The following is a 23454-nucleotide window of genomic DNA, read 5'->3' as shown; positions in this document are numbered from 1 at the left end:
TTGGCAGTCGCCTGCTTTGTCCACTCCTTGCAGGAAGAGCAGCCTGGTGCAGCTAGCTGGTGGGGCCTTGGAACCAGGATGGACCGGCAGGCCTCCTATCAGCTACCCCTGTGAGCTCTCACTCTCCTAAGTTCCATGTGCAGCAGCTGCCCAGCAGGCTAGCAATTGCAGCTGTCTCTCCCCCACTGCCATGTGCTTCTCCTGCCCTCTGCCTTGGAGCTGCTTCCCGAGACCCCTGCTTGCTGTGCAGGGGGGGAGGGAAGGAATAGGGGGGCTAATGTCAGGGTGTCCCCCTCCCCACTGCTCCTGCACCCCGCTTACCCCATCTTCTATAAAGCGGGGGGGGGGTCACACGACAGGACTGAGGACGGAGGGAGTTTGCTTGCAGCAGCTGGGGTCTCAGCAAGCTGATCTAATTAACAGGGCAGTGTACTTAAAGGGGAAATGCGCCTCTCTTTCTCTCTCTCTCTCTCTCTCTCTCTCTCACACACACACACACACACACACACACACACACACACACACACACACACAGTGTGTGTCTCTGTCTGCGATGCTGTCTCCCCTCCCTCCGTTCTTGCTGCCCTTTAGAGTGTGAGAGTTAAGTCTTGAGGGCTCAGCCAGTTGCTAGTTCATCATTTAGCAGTAAGGCATTCCCTGGAAAATATCCCATCCTCTGACTCCTCCACCTCAACCAAGCTTCACAATCATCATCACTGTACCAGTATTAAATTGTTTGTTTAAAACTTATACTGTGTGTGTATATATACATATAATATAGTCTTTTGTCTGATGAAAAAAAATTCCCTGTAACCTAACCCCCTCATTTACATTAATTCTTATGGGGAAATTGGATGCGCTTAACATTGTTTTGCTTAAAGTCGCATTTTTCAGAAACATAACTACGTTAAGTGAGGAGTTACTGTATGTCCCATGCTCTGTTTTACCTGCAATCTGCCATATATTTCAAAAAGTTTTATTTTAGAATGCGGTTATTTTTTATACATAATTCTACATTTGTAGGTTCAACTTTCATGATAAGGAGATTGCACTGTAGTACTTGTATTGGGTGAATTGAAAAATACTATTTCTTTTGGGTTTTTTACAGTGCAAATACTTGTAATCAGAAAAAAATATAAAGCAGGCTGTACACTTTGTATTCTGTGTTGTCATTGAAACCAATATGCTAGAAAATGTCGAAAATATCCAGAATATTTAAATAAATGGTATTCTGTTATTGTTTAATAGTGCAATTAATTGCTTGACAGCCCTAATAAATATATAGCTATAAATATCAAGACCTGTTAAATATTCATACAAGAGTGTTTTTCTAACCCATTTATATATTTTCAGATATTTGGCAACCAGTTAGCTTAGAGTAGTACGCAAATACTACTTGACATTTATATAATCCGCGACAGTAGTTGAAATATTAAGGATTTATATTGTTATGTTGTTTTGTAGCAACACTACAAAAATCTTTAATTTCCTTTATAAATTAATAATGTTTTAATTTTTACTTGAAACTATTACTAGATATTTATGACTCCTTTGGTCCATATAGTTTAACTTTTATTTGGTACTCGCAAATATATACATTCTGTCTAACTATGCACATGCTAATACAAAGTTATGTTTTAGAAGTGATAGTGTTGCATCACCATTAATTCATGTGTGCCCTATGATAAGATTTAATGGCATATCATGTTGCTTTCATGTAATGAACCCAGTACTCTTAAGTCATGTTGCTGGAAATGATTACATAAAACAGAATCACTGTGACTAAAACCCTTATGTAGCTTTAAGAACTACTGTATATCACAAAGAAGCTGCTTCTTGTAAAAAAAAAAAAAAAAAAAAAAGTTTAAATGCACTGGAAATAATTGTTGCTTTTTCTAATGATCTTTGCGTTCTGTTCATAAATTTGCATTTTCTTTAAGCACTGCAAGGTCTGTGTTATAATTTTATGCAGATGTGTATGTTAAGAGAACATGATGTGCTTATTTGTTACATCTATGCTACATTTTTACTTTATCTGAGTAAGATGGATGAAATTATGTATTAAATAAAAACATCAGTGACTTAGCCATGAGCATTTCTGCATGATCTGTAACATCCCAAAGGCTACTATAGAAATGAAAGCTTGCTGTAGAAATTCATGAGTAGTATGTGCTAACCTCCTGCCATTTTGATTTTTTTTAAAAAACAAGATTCTGATAGCTTTACCTTCGTTGACATTCCTTTTTATGAAAAGGATTCACCATTAAGTCAAACAATCAGTATCTAAGAATGAGGGGACAATATAGCCTACTTTATAAGATTGATCAAAATTATGAAGAATCTCACCTTTCACATGTCAATTTTTGTGGAACTTTTTAAACATTATTGGGTTTTTAGAGAGAGATGATAGCTGTTGCTAAACTATATTTTAACTACTAATTACAACTTGTTACTTTACTCATATGCATACACAAGAAAATACTTAGAGGAGGGGAGATTGTTTGTTTGTTTGTTTGTTTATTATGGGGTCTATAATTTGCTTTCTTGCAGAACTGGACCTGTCAAACTTGTTAAAATTATGATTTCAAAGATAGTATCATCCAGATTAAGAGTTTAACATAACTAAAACCATAGTAAGGGAAGTTGCTTGTCACACAGTCTATTCTTATTTTTTCTAACAATATCAAAACTTTTCTTTTCTGACTGTAGTTTTTCTGACCTTGCAGTAACCCCAAGAAAGTTTTATTAATAAGAGAGCATTTAACTTTGTTCTTAAGCAATGACATTTAAAAATATTGATGATCAATATAATGCATTACTGCTGAGCAAGAACTTTGTGCTTTATATCGATTTTTGTTGTAAATGCCACTTAACGTGTTTGAGTGAAAAATGATATATGAAATATAGAACTAGATTAAACAGTCTCTTTTTAAAAATTACATCTGTAATCACTATAATCACTTAAGTAATATCTTTATATGGAAATATTTTAGCATCTAGTTTCTTATCAGGACCCTAAAGGATTGAGAATCTCTAAAATAAGAATTTTATTGTTTCTATTGAAGATGCTTATATTTGTTGGTGTTGGGCATTTTATAATACGACAGAGATTCTAGTTTTATCATAGCTGTCAGTATTATGAGCTGTTAATGAAAGGAATTTAGGCAAAGACAAGTTCCTCTGAAAAGACCCCAGTTTAGGAAGGTACTGAAGCAGATGCATAACTTTAAGAACTTGAGTAGTTTTACTGAAGTCAGTGTTAAGTCTCATATTTAAAGTTAGGCATCTGCTTCAGTACCTTCCTGAACTGAAACCAAATTGCTGTTCATGACCTTAACAGTATTAAATGATTCAGATAACTGTGATTGGTAATTTAGGACCTGACTCCTACCATTGTCACTCATAGGAGTAAGTGTTATTCATTCAAGTAGTCCATTATCTTCAATGGGATTCCAAAACCAAAATTTATTTGTGTGAAGAAGGATTTAAGGATCAGGCTCCTGGGCTTACTCGGAGTCCTATTTCTTACTAACTGTTTTTCTTCTGAAAAATCTGCACACAATACTGTACATCCTGATTATATTATCCACACATTTGAAAGATCTGTACATAATTTTTTGTACATCTGTGAACGTTCCATCTGGTTACATTTATTAACAGTGAAATGTGCCCTGTTATTGATTTACAATATGAATGCATTTCTATGACATTCTAATGGTAAAAAAATGTTACTTGAAGGTAGTCAAGCTGAATTTCCATTTCTGGTAAAAATGAAGCCAAGTGCACGAATGTCAGCAGACTTGTTTATAGGTCTGCTTTGTGAAGCATATATTATTTAGAATGTTGAGTCAGGAGGGCTGACTGTTTGTAGGGATTGTCGTGTTACATCTGCCATGTCAGTCAAAGCTCAAGCAGCTGTTGCCTGCCACTGGTGTTCTAGTGTGGCATTGTCCATCTTTCAGCACTTACCAGCAAGCAGTTCTCTCTCAGCTGTGCTGTGCAGAGCACGCTGCATAGGCCTGCACACATTTTCAGTATTGTCTATACAGCCCCATGAATGTTCTTTTCAGGTAGAAGGAGAATAATACATGTCCTTTTTCATATTAGTAGTGCTACTTCTTTTGGATACAGCCCTTCTTTTGGATAACAGTTGCAGCTGGTTTAAGGAAATACCGGTATGCTTATGTGAATGACAGTAATGGTGTTGATAAAAATTGCATTTGCTTTGATACTTTACATTGTTATCCATCCAGTTAAAATGGTTTAGAAATAGCAAAGTGACACCAAAAGTTGAAATCTGTTGATTGAGTTAAAATAAATTAATGGGGATTCAGGGGCCAATGCCTGTCACTGAATTATTGGTTTTAGTGGTTTTGTAGCCACATTTTCAATTTTTTTTAATGCTTTTCTCTCCCTTGTTACGGTGCGAAAGAGCCACATGAATGGGGGAAGTTGATTGACACTGCCTACAGGTGGGAAGCTGTGAAATTGACTATACTCAAGTTGCTATCAAAGGAGAAAAGAACCTGAAAAATAGAGAAAATAACTTTATCTAATAATTTTCAGATATAATAATCTTAGGTGTTACTTGAATCTAGAAAAAAGTCATTTAGAATATAGTTTATAAACCCACAGTATCCTGTTGCTTAAGCTACCTCTGTGAAGTAGGGGACATTATCCACATTTCAGCTGAGAGGGAGACACTGGCTGAATTGACTACGTCACATAGTAAATCAGTAGAATAATTGGGAATAGAATACATAAATCTTGATTTCTTGTTCTGGCCCCATTAAAGTCAATGGGAGTTTAGCCACTGACTTCAATGAGGCCATTTTACCTTTATTAATATTCCTTTGTTTTCATTTTCTGAAAGAGAAAATAAGTTGTTCTCATGATCAATATCAATTTAAGATTTGCAACGTTGTATAGTAATTAGATTGATATATATTTATCTCTTCAATCCCCCTCTGTAAATGATGTATCTATACCATGAACACAAAAGCATGCACTAATAGCAGTTGAACAGAGGGCACATTCAGTTGCATCATCAGAAGTGCAATGTCTTTGGTTTCAAGGGAGGAAGTCAGTGATTCACACATTAGCTTATCTTAATGGCAGAAAACTAGACAAAGATACAAAGATAGGCCACATAAGAGGAGAACTATCCATTATATTGTCAAGTAGATCCCCCTCAGGTAGAAAAAAAATAATACTTCATGCTGAACAAAATACTTATCTCAATTGTGCCTTTAAGGCACAGCCCTGCACTGGGAGTAGAGTGGAGGTTACAGCTGCAGGGGAGTGCCAGAATGCATTGTCCCAGACGTGGGAAGAAAGACAAGATGCAAGGGATGTTTTTTAATTAGGCCACAACTTTATTAACTTAATTCATCTGGGAACTATACGGCAATAATTCATACAGTGCTGGTCATGATTCCATCCTTAATCTTTTCTGCCTATTGAAGGACTGCCATCAGTCCCCCCCACCCTCCACAGCTGGTCCCCAGCACCCGCACCTTGTTAAGGGGCAGGGGAAAGGCCATTGTCTCCTCACTGTACCAGATGTTAGGAGCCCAGACCTGTTCCCAGCTTCTTTAGGGTATGCCCTATGGAATAACTCCTGCACTGGACACCTACTAAGTTGTGACAACTAAAACCTTACTTCCTGACTTACCCAAGGGTCCCTGAGCTGCTGTGTGTAAGGCCAAAAAAAAAAAAAAACCCCACACCCCAACCATCTAGCCCTGGTCAATCTGGCAGTGAGGGAAAAATTCCTTTCCAGTCCCAAAAAAGGTGACTTGCACTATGCCAGCAGCAGATCAGAAACCCCAGGGATATGTGGTGCTCATGTGGGCGTGAGGGGAGACAGAGTTTATATACCTTCCCACAGTGTTCAGGGCCAGTGGCTTACTTGAACGCTTCCGGCCTGCCCACCAGCTCAAGTGATGCCTTCCCATCCAACTCCCAAGGGAAATGGAACCATTAAAAGAGCCATCACCTTTCTTTTCCCCACCAGTCCAGACAACCCACACCATCACCAGTTGCATTGTCTTGGGGGTGGGGAGGTGGAATGCCTCCTACAGCTCCCTGTTGTGCAAGAGATGTGCCTGTTACTACAGCACTTTGTGGCATGTAGCATATTCCCATTCTTCCTCCATCCTATGTGCAGGTTTTGTTCCACAGGCTGGTGCAGAGGTGTGGGATAGGGCCACGAACCCTGGGGGTGGAGAGTAGAGGGAGCAGACCCCTGTGATTCCTTGAGTGCAAGGACTGAAGTTGTGCCTGGCTGCTATGGAGAATATGCTAGGGCAGAGGAAGTCTTCATGTTCCTTCCCATTGCCCTCCTGTGCACCTTCATAAAGGACAAGCATAATCAAACCCCATGTGAATCCTGAACAAGCAGAGTTCTATTTGGTGAAAAAAGTCTATTTACTGAACACCAAGATTAGGCAATTAAGAGATGTCTGTGGTGAATAGTTTTAAGAAAAGGACAGATTGCTTCATTTTATAAACATAATATTTCATTATTTTTCATAATAGAAAAAGTATTTAAAAACCACTTGTTTTGAATTTCTCATCCTTTTATTGATATGAGGATATTTAGCCATTGTCACTGATAAAATGAATGTTATGTAAGACACAGCATAAAAATGTATGCTTTGTGGTCATATTCATCAGCTAATTCCCTTCAATATCTATGCATGTAAACTAACTATGCTCTTGTGCATTGTGTATTCAAAACCCAAGAACTATGGTCAGGGTGTTTGTGTCTTTATTATTAAATATATTATATTTTCTTTCAGTTTTAGATAATTAAGCCAACCTATGCAGTTTCTTGATTTGGTGGACTAAGAAATACATCAGTCAAATAGTGACCCTGGTGTGACTTTCTTCTGTTATTATCTGAACACTTAATTATAATTAGCCAACTTTTATATGTAGCTCCGAGACAGCAGATTATTTTGGAAATTTTTTTCATCCTCTTCTTTAAAATATAAAATTCAGAACCAGAAAAGATTCTTTGAACTTCTGTAAGATTTGCAAATATTATCTTATCTTCACTGTATTTTCGTTTTAATTGAATTAATTAAAAGTCATATTAAAAGAATTACAAAATGATGAAATTTTCACTTTCTGAAGGCATGTCCATGGTAAGTTGCATTTTTTCTGTAAATATTTAATTAATTTTGGGATAAAATGAATCAGCATGAATCTAGGAAATCATTTTGGAAATAATAGGGCTCATGGATAGCAAGTACTAAAGTTAAGCCTGAGAAGTAGATTCTATTCTGAACCTTGTATTCAATCATTCATATTCTTCAGAAAAAGTAATTTTAGACTTAAACTTTACATGCGTGGCCTCAGCCTGAAAGTGAATTGAGAAGTGCAGAATGTTTGAGTTATGCTAAGATGAAAGAAATAAGCTTTTCTTACTGTTACTTTTTAAAACGAAATTTTTTTGTGCATGTAAGAGTTCAAAAATAGTTTGAACTTTAAACTTGGCAAGATTTCAATCCTCACTGATGACTGTATAAATATCTCTAATGATCTTACAGGTTATTGTCTTTTTTGTTTTAATTCTCAAGGTTTTTAACTTTAATTGGAGGAAACCCAAATGATATAGGAAAACCTGATATGCAACAAAAAGTAAATGCTATAATTCAAAAAGAAGGAATAGAAGGATCAGCAAAAACACTAAATACAACAGTACATACACTGCAAATAATAATTGATGGTCTGACTCAACCTGAAGGCTTTGACATCCGAACAGGTAAAAACTGAATGCCTTCCTTTATAAAGGTAGTTTTGTTGTAGTCTGGAATTTAGAATGTTGTGGGTTTCATTTTTAAACTGCAAGTTTTCTTCTAAACTAGCTGTAGATTTAGTGGATGTGTAGGTCAACTGACTCCCTCCCTTCATCCTGTCGAACGGAGAAGAATGTAGTTCAGCATGCAGTCAGTCAGATAGTATTTGCTGGCTCGGTAATTAAGGAGTGTGAATTCTGTCTTAAAACATGACCTTTTAAGCCATAGGAAGGTGGGCTGCATGGCTTTTAACAGATAAGACAGTTATAATATGTTGACTATACTGATTAAATCTACTGTTGGCTGTTGTGGGAGAAGCATGAGACGACTAAAAACACTAGTAATAAAGATCTATGGAATAGTAATGTAAAATTCTGATTTATTAGAAGTTTGGGTCACACACTCCTCAGAGAAGAGTACATTGGAGTACATGACTCATGACCCACACTGGTTAGATCTTCACAGCAGTGCAAAACAGTTTAGGGTGGAGGAGAGCAAGGAAGACATAGGAGAGGAGGCGGATATATCAGGAGGTGCAATTGTTCAATGAACCTTACAGTGGATATGCTCTATCCTCTCACAACTGCAAGAGATAAAGGTAGGCAACAAAAATACAGGCGTGTAATAATAAATAGTAGACTGATGCTAAAAGAGAAAAATATATTTCCACTCTCTCAGCATTCATTGTTTTGCTTCATTATAGTTATTTATAAATGCAGCCCACTAATGATCCTGGAAATCCATTTCCTATCTTGTAGTAATTTAATTCTGGACCTCTAATGTCTAATTTTCAGTGAAATGGAATATCTAGCCATAAACGTAAAAATACATTGTGTTACCCAACACCAAAATAAATGACAGTTCTTAATGCAAACATTCAGATTTTAATGCACCAATGGCAGTATAATGGTGGAAGATTTTTGGAACAATCTGTTGTAGAAAAGGCCTGTACCTGGAAACTGTGCTAGTAGCAATTGTGCTCAGAAATGGTTTTCTTAATATAGACAGGAATTGTGTTTGTTTTGGAATTGAACTAACCTATTATTAAAATTTTTTGAACTGACCTAACCCATTGTTAAAACTTTATGCCTTAAGAACATAAGAATGGCCATACTGGGTCACACAGGTGGTCCATCAAGCCTAATATCCTGTCTTCTGACAATAGCAGTACCAGATGCATCAGAGGGAATGAGCAGAACAGGGCAATTTATCAAGTGATCCATCCCCCCTGTTGTTCACTCCTAGCTTCTGGCAGTCAGCTGTTTAAGGACACATGGGGAGCATGTGTTTGTGTTCCTGACCATCTTGGCTAATAGCCATTAATGGACATGTCCTTCATGAACTTATCTACATTTTTTTAACCTAGTTATTCTTTTGGGTTTCACAGCATTCCATGGCAATGAATTCCACAGATTAACTGTGCGTTGTGTGAAAAAGTACTTCCTTTGTTTTTAAAACTGCTACCTATCGATTTCATTCAGTGATCTTTGGTTCTTGTGTTATGTGAAGGGTATATGACACTTCCCTCGTCATTTTCTCCACGCCATTCATGATTTTACAGACTTCTATCATATCCCCCCTTAGTCGTCTCTTTTTGAAGTTGAACAGTCCCTGTCTTTTTAATTTTTTCTCATACAGAAGTTGTTCCATTTCCTTCATAATTTTTGTTGTCCTTTTCTGTACATTTTCCAATTCTAACATATCTTTTTTGAACTGGAACGACCAGAACTGCATTCAGTATTCAAGGTGTGGGCGTAACATGGATTTATATAGTGGCATTATGATATTTTCTGTCTTACTATCTAACCCTTTCCTAATGGTTCCTAACCTTCTGTTAGCTTTTTTGACTGTCACTGTATATTGAGCGGATGTTTTCAGAGAACTATTCATGATGACTCCAAGATCTCTTTGCTGAGTGGTAAAAACTAATTTAGACCTCAACATTTTTATATATATATTTGGGATTATGTTTTCCAATGTGCATTACTTTCAATTTTTAACTTTAAATTTAGTCTGCTGTTTTGTTGCACAGTCACCCAGTTTTATGAGATCCTTTTGTAACTCTTTGCAGTCAGCTTTGGACTTAATTATTTTGAGTAGTTTTGTATCATTTGCAAACTTTGCCTTCTCACTGTTTACCCCTTGTTCCAGATTATTTATGAATGTGTTGAACAGCACTGGTCCCAGTACAGATCCTTGGGGAAATCCACTTTTTACCTCTCTCCACTGTGAAAACTGACCATTTATTCCTACCCTTGTTTACTATCTTTTAACCAGTTACTGATCCATGAGAGGACCTTCCCTTTTATCCCATGACAACTTACTTTGCTTAAGAGCCTTTGGTGAGGGAGCTTGTCAAAGGCTTTTGGATAGTCCAAGCACACTATTTCCACTGGATCACCCTTGTCCATATGTTTGTTGACCTAAAAAAATCTACTAGATTAGTGAGGCATGATTTTCCTTTACAAAAGCCATGTTCACTCTTCCCCAAAATATTGCATACATCTGTGTGTCTGATGATTCTATTCTACATTTTCAACCAGTTTGCCTGGTACTGAAGTTAGGCTTATTGGTCTGTAATTACCAGGATCACCTCTGGAGCCTATTCTAAAAATCAGCCTTACATTAGCCATCTGACAGTCATCTAGTACAGAGGCTAATTTAAACGATAGGTTAAATTGTTCTCGAATTTCATATTTGAGTTCCTTCAGGACTCTTGGATGATACCACCTGATCCTGGTGGCTTGCTACTGTTTAATTTTTCTCCCCATGTAGGTACTTATAGACAGCAAACAAGTCACCCCTTAACCTTCTCTTCGTTAAGCTAAATAGATTGAGCTCCTTGAGTCTTTCACTATCACACGTTTTCTAATCCTTTAATCATTCTCATTGCTCTTCTCTGAATCCACTCCAACTTATCAACATCCTTTTTGAGTTGTGGGTGCCAGAATTGGACACACTATTCCAGAAATGATCACACCAGTGGCAAATGCAGAGGTAAAATAAGCTCTCTGCACCTACTTGAGATTCCCCTTATCATGCATTGAAGGATTGCATTAGCCCTTTTGGCCGCAGCATTGGACTAGGAGTTCATGTTCAGTTGATTATCCATTATGAGCCCCAAATCTTTTTCAGAGTCCCAGGGTAGAGTTCCCTGTCTTGCAAGTATGGCCTGTATTCCTAGATGTATATATTTACATTTAGCCATATTAAAAAGCTGGATCACTAGTGCCAGTTTACCAAGCAATCCAGATTTCTCTGTCAGTGAGCTGTCCTCTTCACTATTCACCATTCTTTCATTTTTTGTGTCATCAGCAAACTTTATCTGTGGTAATTTTTTTTTCTTCCAGGTCATTAATAAAATAGGGCCAACAACCGATCCCTGTGGGACTCCACTAGAAACATACCTATTAATTGATGATTTCCTGTTTACAGTTACATTTTGAGATCTATCAGTTAACCATTTTTAATCCATTTAATATGTGTCATGTTAATTTTATATCTTTCTAGGTTTTTTAAATAAAAATGTCATGCAATACCAAATCAAACGCCTTACAGAAGTTTAATTATATGACATCAACACCATTACCTTTATTAGCCAAACTTGTAATCCCATCAGAAAAGATCACATTAATTTGACTAGATCTGTTTTCCATAAACCATCACCCTCCTTTAATACTTGATTAATCAAGACCCATATCCGTCTCTCCATTATCTTGCCTGGGATCAATGTCAGACTGACAGGCCTATAATTACCCAGATCATCCTGTTTACCCTTTTAAAAATATTAGCACAACATTAGCTTTCTTACAGTCTTCTGAAACTTCCCCATTGTTCAAAGTCTTATTGAAAATCAGCATTTACAGTCCTGGTTGCTCCTCAGCCAGCTCTTTTAAAATGCTTGGATGTAAGGTATCTGAACTTGCTGATTTAAAAATGTCTCACTTCAGTATCTACTGTTTAACATCCTCCTGAGAAGCTACTGGAATGGAAAGAGTATTAAATGATATGACTATATCACTACTTTGTTTTCTATATTATTATTTATACTCCTACCATTTCCATTTAATAATAGATCAATAACATTGATAGGATTCCTTTTGTTCTGATATACATAGAAAACTCCTTCTTATTTTCCTTACCTCTGCTGGCCATAGATTTCTCCTTGTCTCTTTGCTTCCTTAATCAATTTTCAACAATTCCCAGCTCCCGATTTATATTCATTACTATTAAGTTCCCCTTTCTTCAGTTTGTTATATCTGGTTTCTTGTAGTTTAGTTTTCTAAAGTGCTCCCTTCAGTTTGAACTGAAATACTGTGTTGTTCACTGTTTAATGCTCTTCCATGGAGTTTATTAGAACATGAAACAGGAAAAACTATTTGGGGATGGGAACTTGAAAGATGATTTTAAAATACATATTTTTAAATGTTCTAGTAACCAAAGTAGTCCCCAGGGAGTAAATCTCAAGAGTTTTGCACAAAGACACTAACTTAAAGCAGCAGTTAAATAGCTGGTCAGGTAACTGGACAATCTGCAGACACTGGGTCATGCCAGGCTGGAACGAAAAGCCGCATTTTAAACATTAAATGGTTCCTATGGCTTCTCCCAGTCTCACCCCTGCCAGTGCCCTGAGCAGCTATTTAGTTTCTTTTTGCATTGAAATGCCTCTGTGCAGTGTAATATTACAAAAGGATTAACTGATTTGGAGTCAAGTAATTAGGTGCATTCCTAGAGTGGAAACTTCAACGTCATGCAGGGTCTACTGATGCCACCACCAATCTGGGTAATATTTTAGGGCCTGATACAAAGTGCACTGCAGTCGCACAGACTCCCATTCAGTGAACTTTGGCTTTAGGCCTTTAACTTGTGTTTTATTTTTTTAAAGACAAGGGGAAAACATTTAAAATCACAGTCTACCTTTTGTGAAATTTAGACTCACTCTGGTAATTAGTATATTACTTCCGCTAAACTATCAAGCTCAGTGCATCAGGAAGAGGAAAGACAGCTGCAGGGAAAGGCAGAAGGGCAGGTATCAAGGTGGCACAAAAGGAAAGAGGTTTGGGTAAAGGATCAACAAATAAGAAGTGAGTAATGGGAGGGGGGAAAATTCCCATCAGTTCCCACATACTGTACTATATAGGGTTGAATATACCAACATTGTGCATTTAAAAGTATATGTGTCTACTTCTCCACTTCATCAGTATGAATAAAGAGTGACTTCCTTGAAGTTAGTGGAATTACACTGGTGTCAAACTGGTATAAATGTGTAGAGAGCATATAGGACTATCTCTGAGGCATGATAGTATGAATAAGCCATTTGAGTGACTTTCCTTTTGCTTAGTGGTATCACCAGACTACCTCAATTGAATATTCATTTTATTTTGTACAATTATGTGCACTAAAATATAACCATGTATATGATTATAAATCTGTGCTAAGAACCACTTGTAGGAGAAAACCCTTCTCCCAAGCAAATGCTTACAGGGCTTTCAATACACTGTGTAGCCATTAGTTATAAACCCTATCAGGCAACCAATTTTTGTTCGTCTCTTGGGGTAGCCTCTTGCCATAGGTTTCACTATACCTGGCTCTCCATATACAGTAGTATAAACTGTTTTAAGTGACCAGCCAAGGGGCTAGCAAAATAGAAGAAAATCCATTGCCTGGTAGAGGTAATGCTTATATGAAAGCCAAATGAAAATGTATTGGAAATCCTGGAGCTACTTTCAATTAATCTCCAAAAGTAGAAGGCTGCCTATTATAGGTGATCCTCAGCACAAGTTTAATTGAACTGTTGTCTTTCCAGTATCTTATTTCAGAAACTTGATTTTCATCTCTTGTTTTTTATGACAGATTTTGATAAACCTGATTTCAAGAGAAGCATAGTTTGTCTTGAAGACTTGAGCATTGGCACAGTTCTGACTGGAAAAGTAGAGAATGCTACTCTCTTTGGAGTTTTTGTTGATATTGGTGTTGGTAAGTCAGGATTGATTCCAATTAGGAACATAACAGAAACGAAACTTTCTAAAGCCAAGAAGAGAAGAAGTCTCGGATTGGGCCCTGGAGAAAGAGTGGAAGTTAAAGTACTCAATATTGATATCCCTCGATCAAGGATAACGTTGGACCTTCTTCGTGTTTTATGAGTTTTTCACCATTGATAAGACTTTTATTTCTTTTTAAAAGGTTAAATGTTGTCACCAAGATTCTAAAAGTTTCAGGTTCAAGTATTTACTGAGTATACTGGAAATGAAGGAATTAATCCAACTTTTGAAATCTTTAATTTCACTTTTTAATTCCAGAAGCTTTTCCAGAACTCTCTCAGCTCCCTCCCCTTAACAGTCACTTTAATACCAGCCCTGAAGTGGCTTTCACCTTCTTATTAGGGCACACACCTTCTTTTTGCAGAATAAGTGATATCTCAGTGTGCTGGCAGACAGATCTCTTACCTGTTTTCTTCTGTGCAAGAATTGCTCTCTCAATCCACCTTTGGTCTGTGCTGCTCCTGCAGACTCAGCCATGTTCTTTCATACTGAAAAACACCACTTGATTGGTCTGTTTCCATGCTGTTTTCTTAAGGAGGGCTTAAAAGTGGACCTTGGTAGAAGCTAAAATAGAAGCTTAAAAATGCCCTCTGCTTAGACCAAGGAAGAGCAGCAACACACAATACTAAAATCTGGATATAATGGTAATAGTATTATTGGATCAGTAATTTGCTGTTTTTATTTGAGCTACCGTGTAAAGATTTTTGTTTTTTTTATTGCTCGGGCAATTATCATATTAATTAACACAGTGAGGTACCTCTAATTTGTTCAGAAAGTTGCAAAAGCATTTTTCTGTACCTGTACATAATAAAAATCTTTCTGATCTATTTTTTTCAGTGTACTGATTACATAAACTGTCTGCACAATCCAAGGGCAACCTGTCCCTTCGCAACAACCACTGTTTGTGCACCAACAGCATTCCACTCTAGGAAGATAATTGTGAGGATGTGCTTGTCCGAACATCATGTTACTTAATTGTAATTGTTTTTTTCACTAGCTGAAGCTTCAGATAATATTTTTAGCAGAAACTATGGGAATAGAGAGTGCTCAGTACTTCACAGAGGTATTCAGAACCTGGTAGGATCAGGTCAGTCCTAGATTCCAAGGCCAGAAGGGACCATTGTGATCTCCTATATAACACAGGCCATAGACCTTCCCCAAAATAATTCCTAGTGCTGATCTTTCAGAAAAACATCCAATCTTGATTTTAATATTGCCAGTGATGGAGAATCCACCACAGCCCTTGGTACATTGTTCCTTGAAATGTCTACTCAGAAAAAATACATAATGAAAACTAAATGACAATGACAAAGTCTCTGATTGTCTGATGTCAACAGATCTTAATGAGGCTAGAGATTGGGAACCATGATGCAGGAGGGTAATCAATGAGCCGTTCATTTAATCCGTACTCTCTTCCCTGTTCCATTTTGATTTTCTGGCTGAAGTAAGTCATAATGAGTTGGATTTAAGTAGTACAGAGCACATTGCAGACAGTTTTGTTTGATGGAAATGGACTCCTAAATGAACTGGGATGACTGCCAAGGCAATCTGTTCCACAGAAAAGGAGATATAAATTACCTCCGACTCTTCATACATAGGATAGTTCTTCAGATTAAAGTTGAGGTCATGAGTAGCTGTATGGTGTGAAAAAACTAACTTTGAGGCTATCAGTACTGTAGGTTAATAAAGGACCAGGTATTACTGGTCATTCATTCTTTCACAATGAATGGAAACTTGCACCTGAAAACATAAAATTAGTTTAAAAAAAACCCACAGCACATATCCGTTGTAAAAGAGGACAGATGATTCTTTGTAATTTATGCAAGGCAGTAAATTATTGATCTAAATTAGGACTGTCAATTAATCACAGTTAACTTATGTGATTAACTAAAAAAAAATAGAAATTAAAAAAATAGTGATTAATCGCACTTATAACAATAGAATACCAATTGAAATTCAATAAATATTTTTGGATGTTTTTCTACATTTTCAGTATTGATTTCAGTTGCAACACAGAATACAAGTGTACAGTACTCACTTTATATTATTACTTTTTATTATAAAAAATGGTAAAAGAAAAAGTGATAAACAAAAGAAATAGTATTTTTCAGTTCACCTCATACAACTACAATCTTTTATAGTGAAAGTGTAATTTACAAAGGCAGATTTTTTTTGGTTACATAACTGCACTCAAAAATAAAACAGTGTAAAACTTCAGAGCCTACAAGTTCACTCAGTCCTACTTCTTATTCTGCCAATCGCTAAGACAAACAAGTTTGTTTAAATTGAAAGGAGATAATGCTGCCTGCTTCTTATTTACAGTGTCACCTGAAAGTGACAACAGGTGTTCGCATGACATTTTTGTAGCTGGTGTTGCAAGGTATTTACATGCCAGATATGTTAAACATCCGTATGCCCCTTCATGCTTTGGCCATCATTCCAGAGTATGTGCTTCCATGCTTATGATGCGTGTTAAAAAAAAAAAAAAAGGTGTGTCAATAAAATTTGTGACTGTACTCCTTGGGGGGAGAATTGTATGTCTCCTGCTCTGTTTTACCCACTTTCTGCATATACTACATGTTATAGCCGCCTCAGACAATGACACGGCACATGTTTGTTTTAAGAACACTTTCACTGCATATTTGACAAAACACAGAGAAAGTACTGATGTGAGATTTCTAAAAATAGCTACAGCACTCAATCCAAGGTTTAAGAATCTGAAGTGCCTTCCAAAATCTGAGAGGGATGAGGTGTGGAACATGCTTTTAGAAGTCTTAAAAGAGCAACATTCTGATGCTTAAACCACAGAACCCAAACCACCAAAAAAGAAAATGAACTTTTTGCTGGTGGCATCTGACTCTCATGATGAAAATGAACTTTCATCAGTCTGCACTGCTTTGGATCATTATCAAGGAGAACCCATCATCAGCATGGAAGCATGTCCTCTGGAATAGTGGTTGAAGCATGAAGGGACATATGAATTTTAAGAACATCTGGCACGTAAATATCTTGCAACGCCAGCTACAGCAGTGCCATGCAAACGCCTGTTCTCACTTTCAGGTGACATTGTAAACAAGAAGCAGGGAGCATTATCTCTTGCAAATTGTAACCAAACTTCTTTGTCTGAGTGATTGGCTGACCAAGAAGTAGGTCTGAGTGGACTTGTAGGCTTTAAATTTTTACATTGTTTTATTTTTGAATGCATTTTTAAAAAAATAATTTTTACGTAATTCTATATTTGTAATTCAACTTTCATGGTAAAGAGATTGCACTACAGTACTTGTATGACGTGAATTGAAAAATACAATTTTTTTGTTTTTTACAGTGCAAATATTTGTAATAATAAATATAAAATAAGCACTGTACACTTGTATTCTGTGTTGTAACTGAAATTAATATATTTTAAAATGTTGTAAACATCCAAAAATATTTAAAATAAATGGTATTCTATTGTTGTTCAACAGCACAATTAATTGCAATTAATTTTTTTAATCTCTTAACAGCCTTATGTAAATGTTACAAAACTGCACAGAAAGTTTCCAAAGTACTAATAATGATTGGCATCAAATTCAGTAAAATCTAGTAGTCTGAAATGACTCCCCAAGAAAGACAAAGAGCTCTGTGACTCACATTTAGAAAGACTGCTATTTAAGGAATTGAGCAAAAAAATTAACCCGAGAGATTTATTGATGTATACCACCCTTATCAGGAGAAGGAGAGTAAAAAATATCTGGATAGTTCAGTGAAAGTTTGTTACTTAAGTATTAATTCTTCTCCCAAACTGTTGTATGTATCACTGAATACAGTCTGATACTGTCGGACAACTAGAAATGTCTTGCTCAATTCCTATACTTTGAGATAAAACTTTGTAAAACAAGTTGTTTGTAATAAAATGCAGAAATTCCATTTTTGTAATTGCATCTTGCTGTTACAAAGGCTAGAGAAAATGAATTAATGAAAAAGTTCATGTCCAGTGGATTCATTTGATGATGTAAAGAAGCATTGGAGATATAGAGAGGCTGGGGACAGGTATGTGTACCTGATGGTATGAGCCCCTTTTGAGGGCCTTTTTTGGGGGGGAGGGATAGCTCAGTGGTTTGAGCATTTGTCTGCTAAACCCAGCGTTGTGAGTTCAATCCTTGAGGGGGCCATTATATGGATTTGGGGCAAAAATCTGTCTGCAGATTGGTCCTGCTTTGAGCAGGGGGCTGGACAAAATGACCTCCTCAGGTCCCTTCCAACCCTGATGTTCTATGATATGTACATGATCTGATTTTTAAATATATTTCTAATCAATCTTGCAAAATATTCATGACAATTTACCAGCCCAGGCACTCTATATTTACCCACTCTTGCCATGACTAGAAAACAAACACATTTAACTTGCCCCCAAAAACATTACTTGCTACTTGCATGTGAGTGAATAGAGCCAAGCTGCCTGTAAAGATTTTCTGGATTTCTGTTTTAATACAGAATGTATTATTGCAAGTTGTAAGGGTCTGACATTTCTTTCCTCCACCAAAGTATTTTCAAGTTCAAACTACAAATGCCAAAAGTTATCACCAAGTCTGAAACAATATGTGATGCACAAGTCTTGGTACTAGTGAAAGAAGAGGATATCAAGAGATGGCACTTGTGTTATATAGTCTTTCCATGTCTGTCTGTCTTGGATACCTCTCCCTTTGAAGTGGGCTTGTAAGTGGATGATCACAAATGTAAATGGGCAACAGTCATGTAATGAACATCAAACGTCTTTGTTAATGGCGAGATTCCTAACCACAAATGTCCAAACAGCTGTTGGCACAAAGGTTAAGAACTAGTTAAGAGAATGTGGTATCATTTAATCTCCCAGCTCTGTGCTGTATTAGCTTCCAAAACTAAAAAGTAACTTCTGTGGCCCTACAGAGAGTATTTTTGGCATTCTGAAATCATTGTTGGGTGGGGAAGGAGAGAGAGTCCTTTTAACAGTCTTATTACATTTTGTCTGTCCAAGTGAGAGCCCTGGTCAAAATGCTACAAAAGTCAACAGTTTGAAAACATATTTTTCAGACTTCTTCAGGCCATGGTGGACTTCATCACAGGCCTGTGGGCCCACCCACTCACCACTGCCCACACATACCTGAAGCTGTTGGGCCACATGGCAGCATGTACTAACATGGTCAGGCATGCATGACTCTGCCTCAGACCTCTTCAGGCGTGGCTGCTGTCAGTCTATGTCCCTAACTGACACAGCATGGACCGGGTGGTTAGGATCCCGGATAGCATACTGTCGTCCCTCATCTGGTGTCAGGATCCCACATTGGTGTTGGAAGGAGTTCTCTTTGTGGCCCTGGCCTCATCGGTGACCCTTGTCTCCAATGCCTTATACCTGTGCTGGGGAGCCCACCTGGGCACTCATTGCACTCAAGGTTTTTGGTCCAGTTGCAGTCGTTCCCTGCACATCAATGTCATGGAACTCAAGGTGGTTCAACAAGCATGCCAAGCCTTTCAACCTCATATACAAGACAGGGTGATTTAGGTCCTGACAGACAACAGGCTACAGTCTTCTATATTAACCGGCAGGCTGGAGCAAGGTCATCTGCCCTTTGCCAGGAACTGCTCAGGCTCTGGGACTTCTGTCTACAGCACAACATCCATCTTGTGGCCTCTCACCTTCCAGGGTCCAAGAATGCTTTGGCAGATCACCTCAGCAGGACATTCTCGTCTCGCCGTGAGTGCTCCCTTCATCCAGAGGTGGTCAGTTCCATCTTCCACAGGTGGGGAACTATCCGAGTGAACCTGGTCACATCTTCCACTCGATTGACGGCATGGACAGATGCCTTTCTGCTCATGTGGTTTGGGGCTGTGATGTACACCTCCCTCCAGTGCCATTGCTACCCATGGTCCTCATGAAAATCAAACAGGACAGGGTGAGAGACATCCTCATAGCACTGGTGTTGCCATGCCAACACTGGTTGAGCATTCTGCTGGACCTCTCAGTGGCGACCCCGTTCCAGCTGCTGCTCAGGTCAGACCTGTGGTCCCAGAACCACGGCAGTCTTCTGCACCCGAACCTGGTGGCACTACATCTGACGACTTGGCTGCTGTGTGGCTAAACGTGCAGGAGCAGCAGCGCTCGGCCGTAGGTCAGCGCATTCTGTTGGGAAGTAGGAAGCTTTCCACCAGAGTGACCTATCTGGCCAAGTCGAAAGGATGGATTGCAGACAGAGGTGTTCATCCCAAGCGTGCTTCGCTGCAGCTTATTCGAGACTACCTCCTGCACCTCAAGTTCCAAGGCTTGTCCCTCTCATCGATTAAGGTCCATCTGGCGGTGATCTCGGCCTTCCCCCCACCGTTCGAGGGTGGGTCAGTTTTTGCTCAGGATATCACAGCCAGATTCCTTTAGGGCCTAGAGCGCCTCTACCCATAGAATCATAGAATATCAGGGTTGGAAGGGACCTCAGGAGCTCATCTAGTACTGATTTTTGCCCCAGATCCCTAAATGGGCCCCCTCAAGAATTGATCTCACAACCCTGGGTTTAGCAGGCCAATGCTCAAACCACTGAGCTATCCTTCCCCCTCAGAGTTCATACCATTTTGACAAACAGAATAGACACCTTTGTAGGAGTGAGGACAGCACCTCAGCTTGTTCACCAAAGCATTTTCAACATGCCCAAGTAGCATCCCTTTGGTCTTGGCTAAGTTTGTTCCAGTCCTCCTTCATGGAGGGCAACCTGTGGACTCCCACAAGACTCAGTCTCTGTGCCATCTCATTGAACATTTGAATCAAACCACTACAGGAAACTGTTAGACATTATTGGCCAGAGGCGTCAGCAGCAAATGCACCACAGCTCTACATCTCCTTTACATCGCCGTAAACTAACCTAGTGTCTGAAGTAGATCAGCACCTGACCGAAGAGTACATGAATGCAGGGAAAACAGTGGGTGGGGGGAGGGGAAGGTAGGCATTTTTATGGCTATTCAACAGTATGTTATCATGCTCAATAGCAATCAGATGTCCCGCTCTCCCCCCTTGTCTTTATTGACAAAACAGTCTGCATCCTAGGGACCTGCTTGAAATTCTCACTGGTACTGGATATCCAAATAGCTACAGCTGCTACAAACACTTTCCACCTTCAAGCACTGATGGCACAGATTGATGAGAGCATACTTGTCAAGAAGTGCTCCAACCCACTGGATTAAGTTCAAGGTCCTGAAAATTATCTTCAGAACATTCAGTGAGTTGTATGCAGTCTTATTACTGGGACCAACCCTTTAGTAATAGCCAGAGCCCTCTATCCATTCATGTAAAGGGAAGGGAAAAGGGGAAACAATCTATGTTTAGGTCTCCCTACTGGAGTTTAGTATGTTTCAGGCTAATACACACCACTGATGAGGACAACATAGATAGAAACAAACCCAGCTGATGCTATTCTATAATCACAACAAATAAAATCACCCAACTCATGTTTGCTAACAAAAACATTAAAGTTGACTAATTTAGTGTTTACTCTTCCTTTGTTCTCTGATTCGGCTTGAGTGTTTTTTCTTTATTTTATCCAGATTCTATTTTCCTATATTGCCCTAAAAAATTAGCTTTCTCTTTATATTCTGGCGAGAAAGAGGCTTTCAGCCTCTGAAAGACATACCTAACAAGAATAAGTATTACAACCCTGGCTTTTCTTCCTGGCTTAATGTCTGGAAATAGGATTTTACAATTATCTTCAAAATCAATTTCCTTCTTAAGCTTTGTAACTTTCAGGTTTCTGACATAGGATTTTCCACTTTGTGATTCAAGGAAGAATTCCATCACTGTTTCTTTCCCCCAGTAAAAAGCAGGTACTCTTTCATAGTGAGGTCCAAGCTGTGAGATAAAATCCCAGCACCTCTGATGTTGACTCTTATACAGAGTTTCTAGCCTTTAAATTTTCCTTGCTGTTATTGATTTTACTTAAAACTGCACTCTACAGTCATTGAATGGGAGGGTTAAATAAAAGACTTCAAGGCTCACTAAATCTCTTACCTCTTAGCCAGGAGTTGTAGATTCCAAGACTTTCCCCATATGACTCCAACTATTGATTGATCTTAGCTGCCAATCTACCTTCAGCTTCCCTTTTCAGTCAAAGACTGTTGAAATTTGCATTCATCTTCCATCAGTATGAAGAGCCACAAGAAGAACTTCTAAACAATTCCCAGGCTTCAGATGTTAGAAGAGAGAAATACTTTGGCCAAGCAAGATGGCACTTGTACTCCTGGCTGATGATGATGCAAATCAAGAATTTAAAAGAAGCCATTTGTTTTGGTTTTATTCCTTCCCCGAGGCAGATTTAGACAGGTTATATCAATTTTCCAGAAGCTTGTCATCCTCACGGATGATTTAGTATGCAGTTAAACATAATAAAATCAATAGGAAAACAAATAAAATAGAATTTTCCTGAGGAGCACACAGTTGGAGCAGCCAGTCCATATGGCACAGGGACATGTCAGAATTTCTTTCAGGCTTTGTATTTTACAAGGGGCACATGTATTAAAAAATATTATCCATCGATTGCAAATTTGCATGGTGATGGATGATAAGGTGAGTGCAGAAAGGAAAACATTGATACAATGTCTAAAGGGCTTAGGCTGATGAGCATTTGGAAGATAGTAGGCGACTGAGATGCTCAGTCCTATCAGGGTTTTTTAGTCTGTTTGAGTGTAGTGCTTTATTTATGAGTGTGGCTATCTCTCTTGAGTGATGAATTCAGCAAGCCACCCTCCCACACCTAAAAGTGGTCCAAGTTTTATTTTCTCTGTATGCTACAGATTGCTTTATTGTTCTAGTTGACTGTACATTACTAAATGAAAACTGTTTTAATATGTAATCAGTTAGACTGGAATTCCTGTCCTGCATTACATCTGCTATGGGGCACCCTCTTATCTCACCATCAGTCATGTTTCTAGTAAAGACTTTATTTGTGGTTGAGCTGTGGATTTTTTTGACATGAGACAATGAGGTATATGGAGTAAAGCCATTTATTTTATGGTATTTAAAATCAGCAGAGTAAATGTGTTTGTGGGTCTTTTTAGAAATGAAATGTGAATGGTATCTTGGGAAAGTATTTTTACCCCCAAATTAAATAGCTTTTAAATTAAAAATGACACCACCATATACAGAGACCACACATCATACCGTCCCTCTGCCCTTGTGTGTGTGGACGGGTGCTGGAAAGCTGGTCAGACCCTAGAGACAATGTTACGGTGTTGGTAGTAGTAAAGTCTGTGGCCCGGATTCTCCATTACACTTTCAACTTGTGTTGTCATTTACATCAGTGCAAAGTGGGTGTGAGATGGTCACATTTCTCCCTTACATTGCAATGGTGTACATACTCTGCACCTTATGTGGTCAGTGGAGAAATAGGCCCCTTGTCTTTAGGTGGAGGAGCACAGGGAAATATTGATAGAAGACTTAACTTCTCATTTCCTTGCTTTTGTAATAGGTGTAATAAGAGTAACCAGACTTAACTGGTACACAATGTAATGTTCTGGTGTATGAACTTGCATCAGCAGGAGGGAATGCAACCATCGTTTGTAACACAGATGCACAATTTATAGACATATGTAGAAGTCCACTGTTGGGAAAGGGAGTT

At 38.2% G+C, this 23454-nt stretch overlaps 1 protein-coding gene across 4 annotated transcripts in view; it reads left to right on the top strand.

Moving 5' to 3' along the window:
• The window catches only part of SRBD1 (S1 RNA binding domain 1), a 251220-nt gene extending 236545 nt beyond the window's left edge, over window positions 1–14675 (top strand). For all 4 annotated transcript variants that reach the window (XM_030557685.1, XM_030557683.1, XM_030557686.1 and 1 more), the window contains 2 exons: window positions 7587–7771; window positions 13659–14675. In XM_030557685.1, coding sequence (XP_030413545.1) covers window positions 7587–7771; window positions 13659–13948 — 475 coding nt within the window. In that variant the 3' untranslated portion in view covers window positions 13949–14675. The remainder of the gene's footprint in view (window positions 1–7586; window positions 7772–13658) is intronic.
• The last annotated feature ends 8779 nt before the right edge of the window (window positions 14676–23454 follow it).

Source organism: Gopherus evgoodei, chromosome 3 (assembly GCF_007399415.2).
Source record: "Gopherus evgoodei ecotype Sinaloan lineage chromosome 3, rGopEvg1_v1.p, whole genome shotgun sequence".
In the NCBI taxonomy this organism is placed as follows: domain Eukaryota; kingdom Metazoa; phylum Chordata; order Testudines; family Testudinidae; genus Gopherus; species Gopherus evgoodei.
Note: the sequence above shows the minus strand (reverse complement) of the source record. Positions and strands in the feature narration are given on the sequence as shown.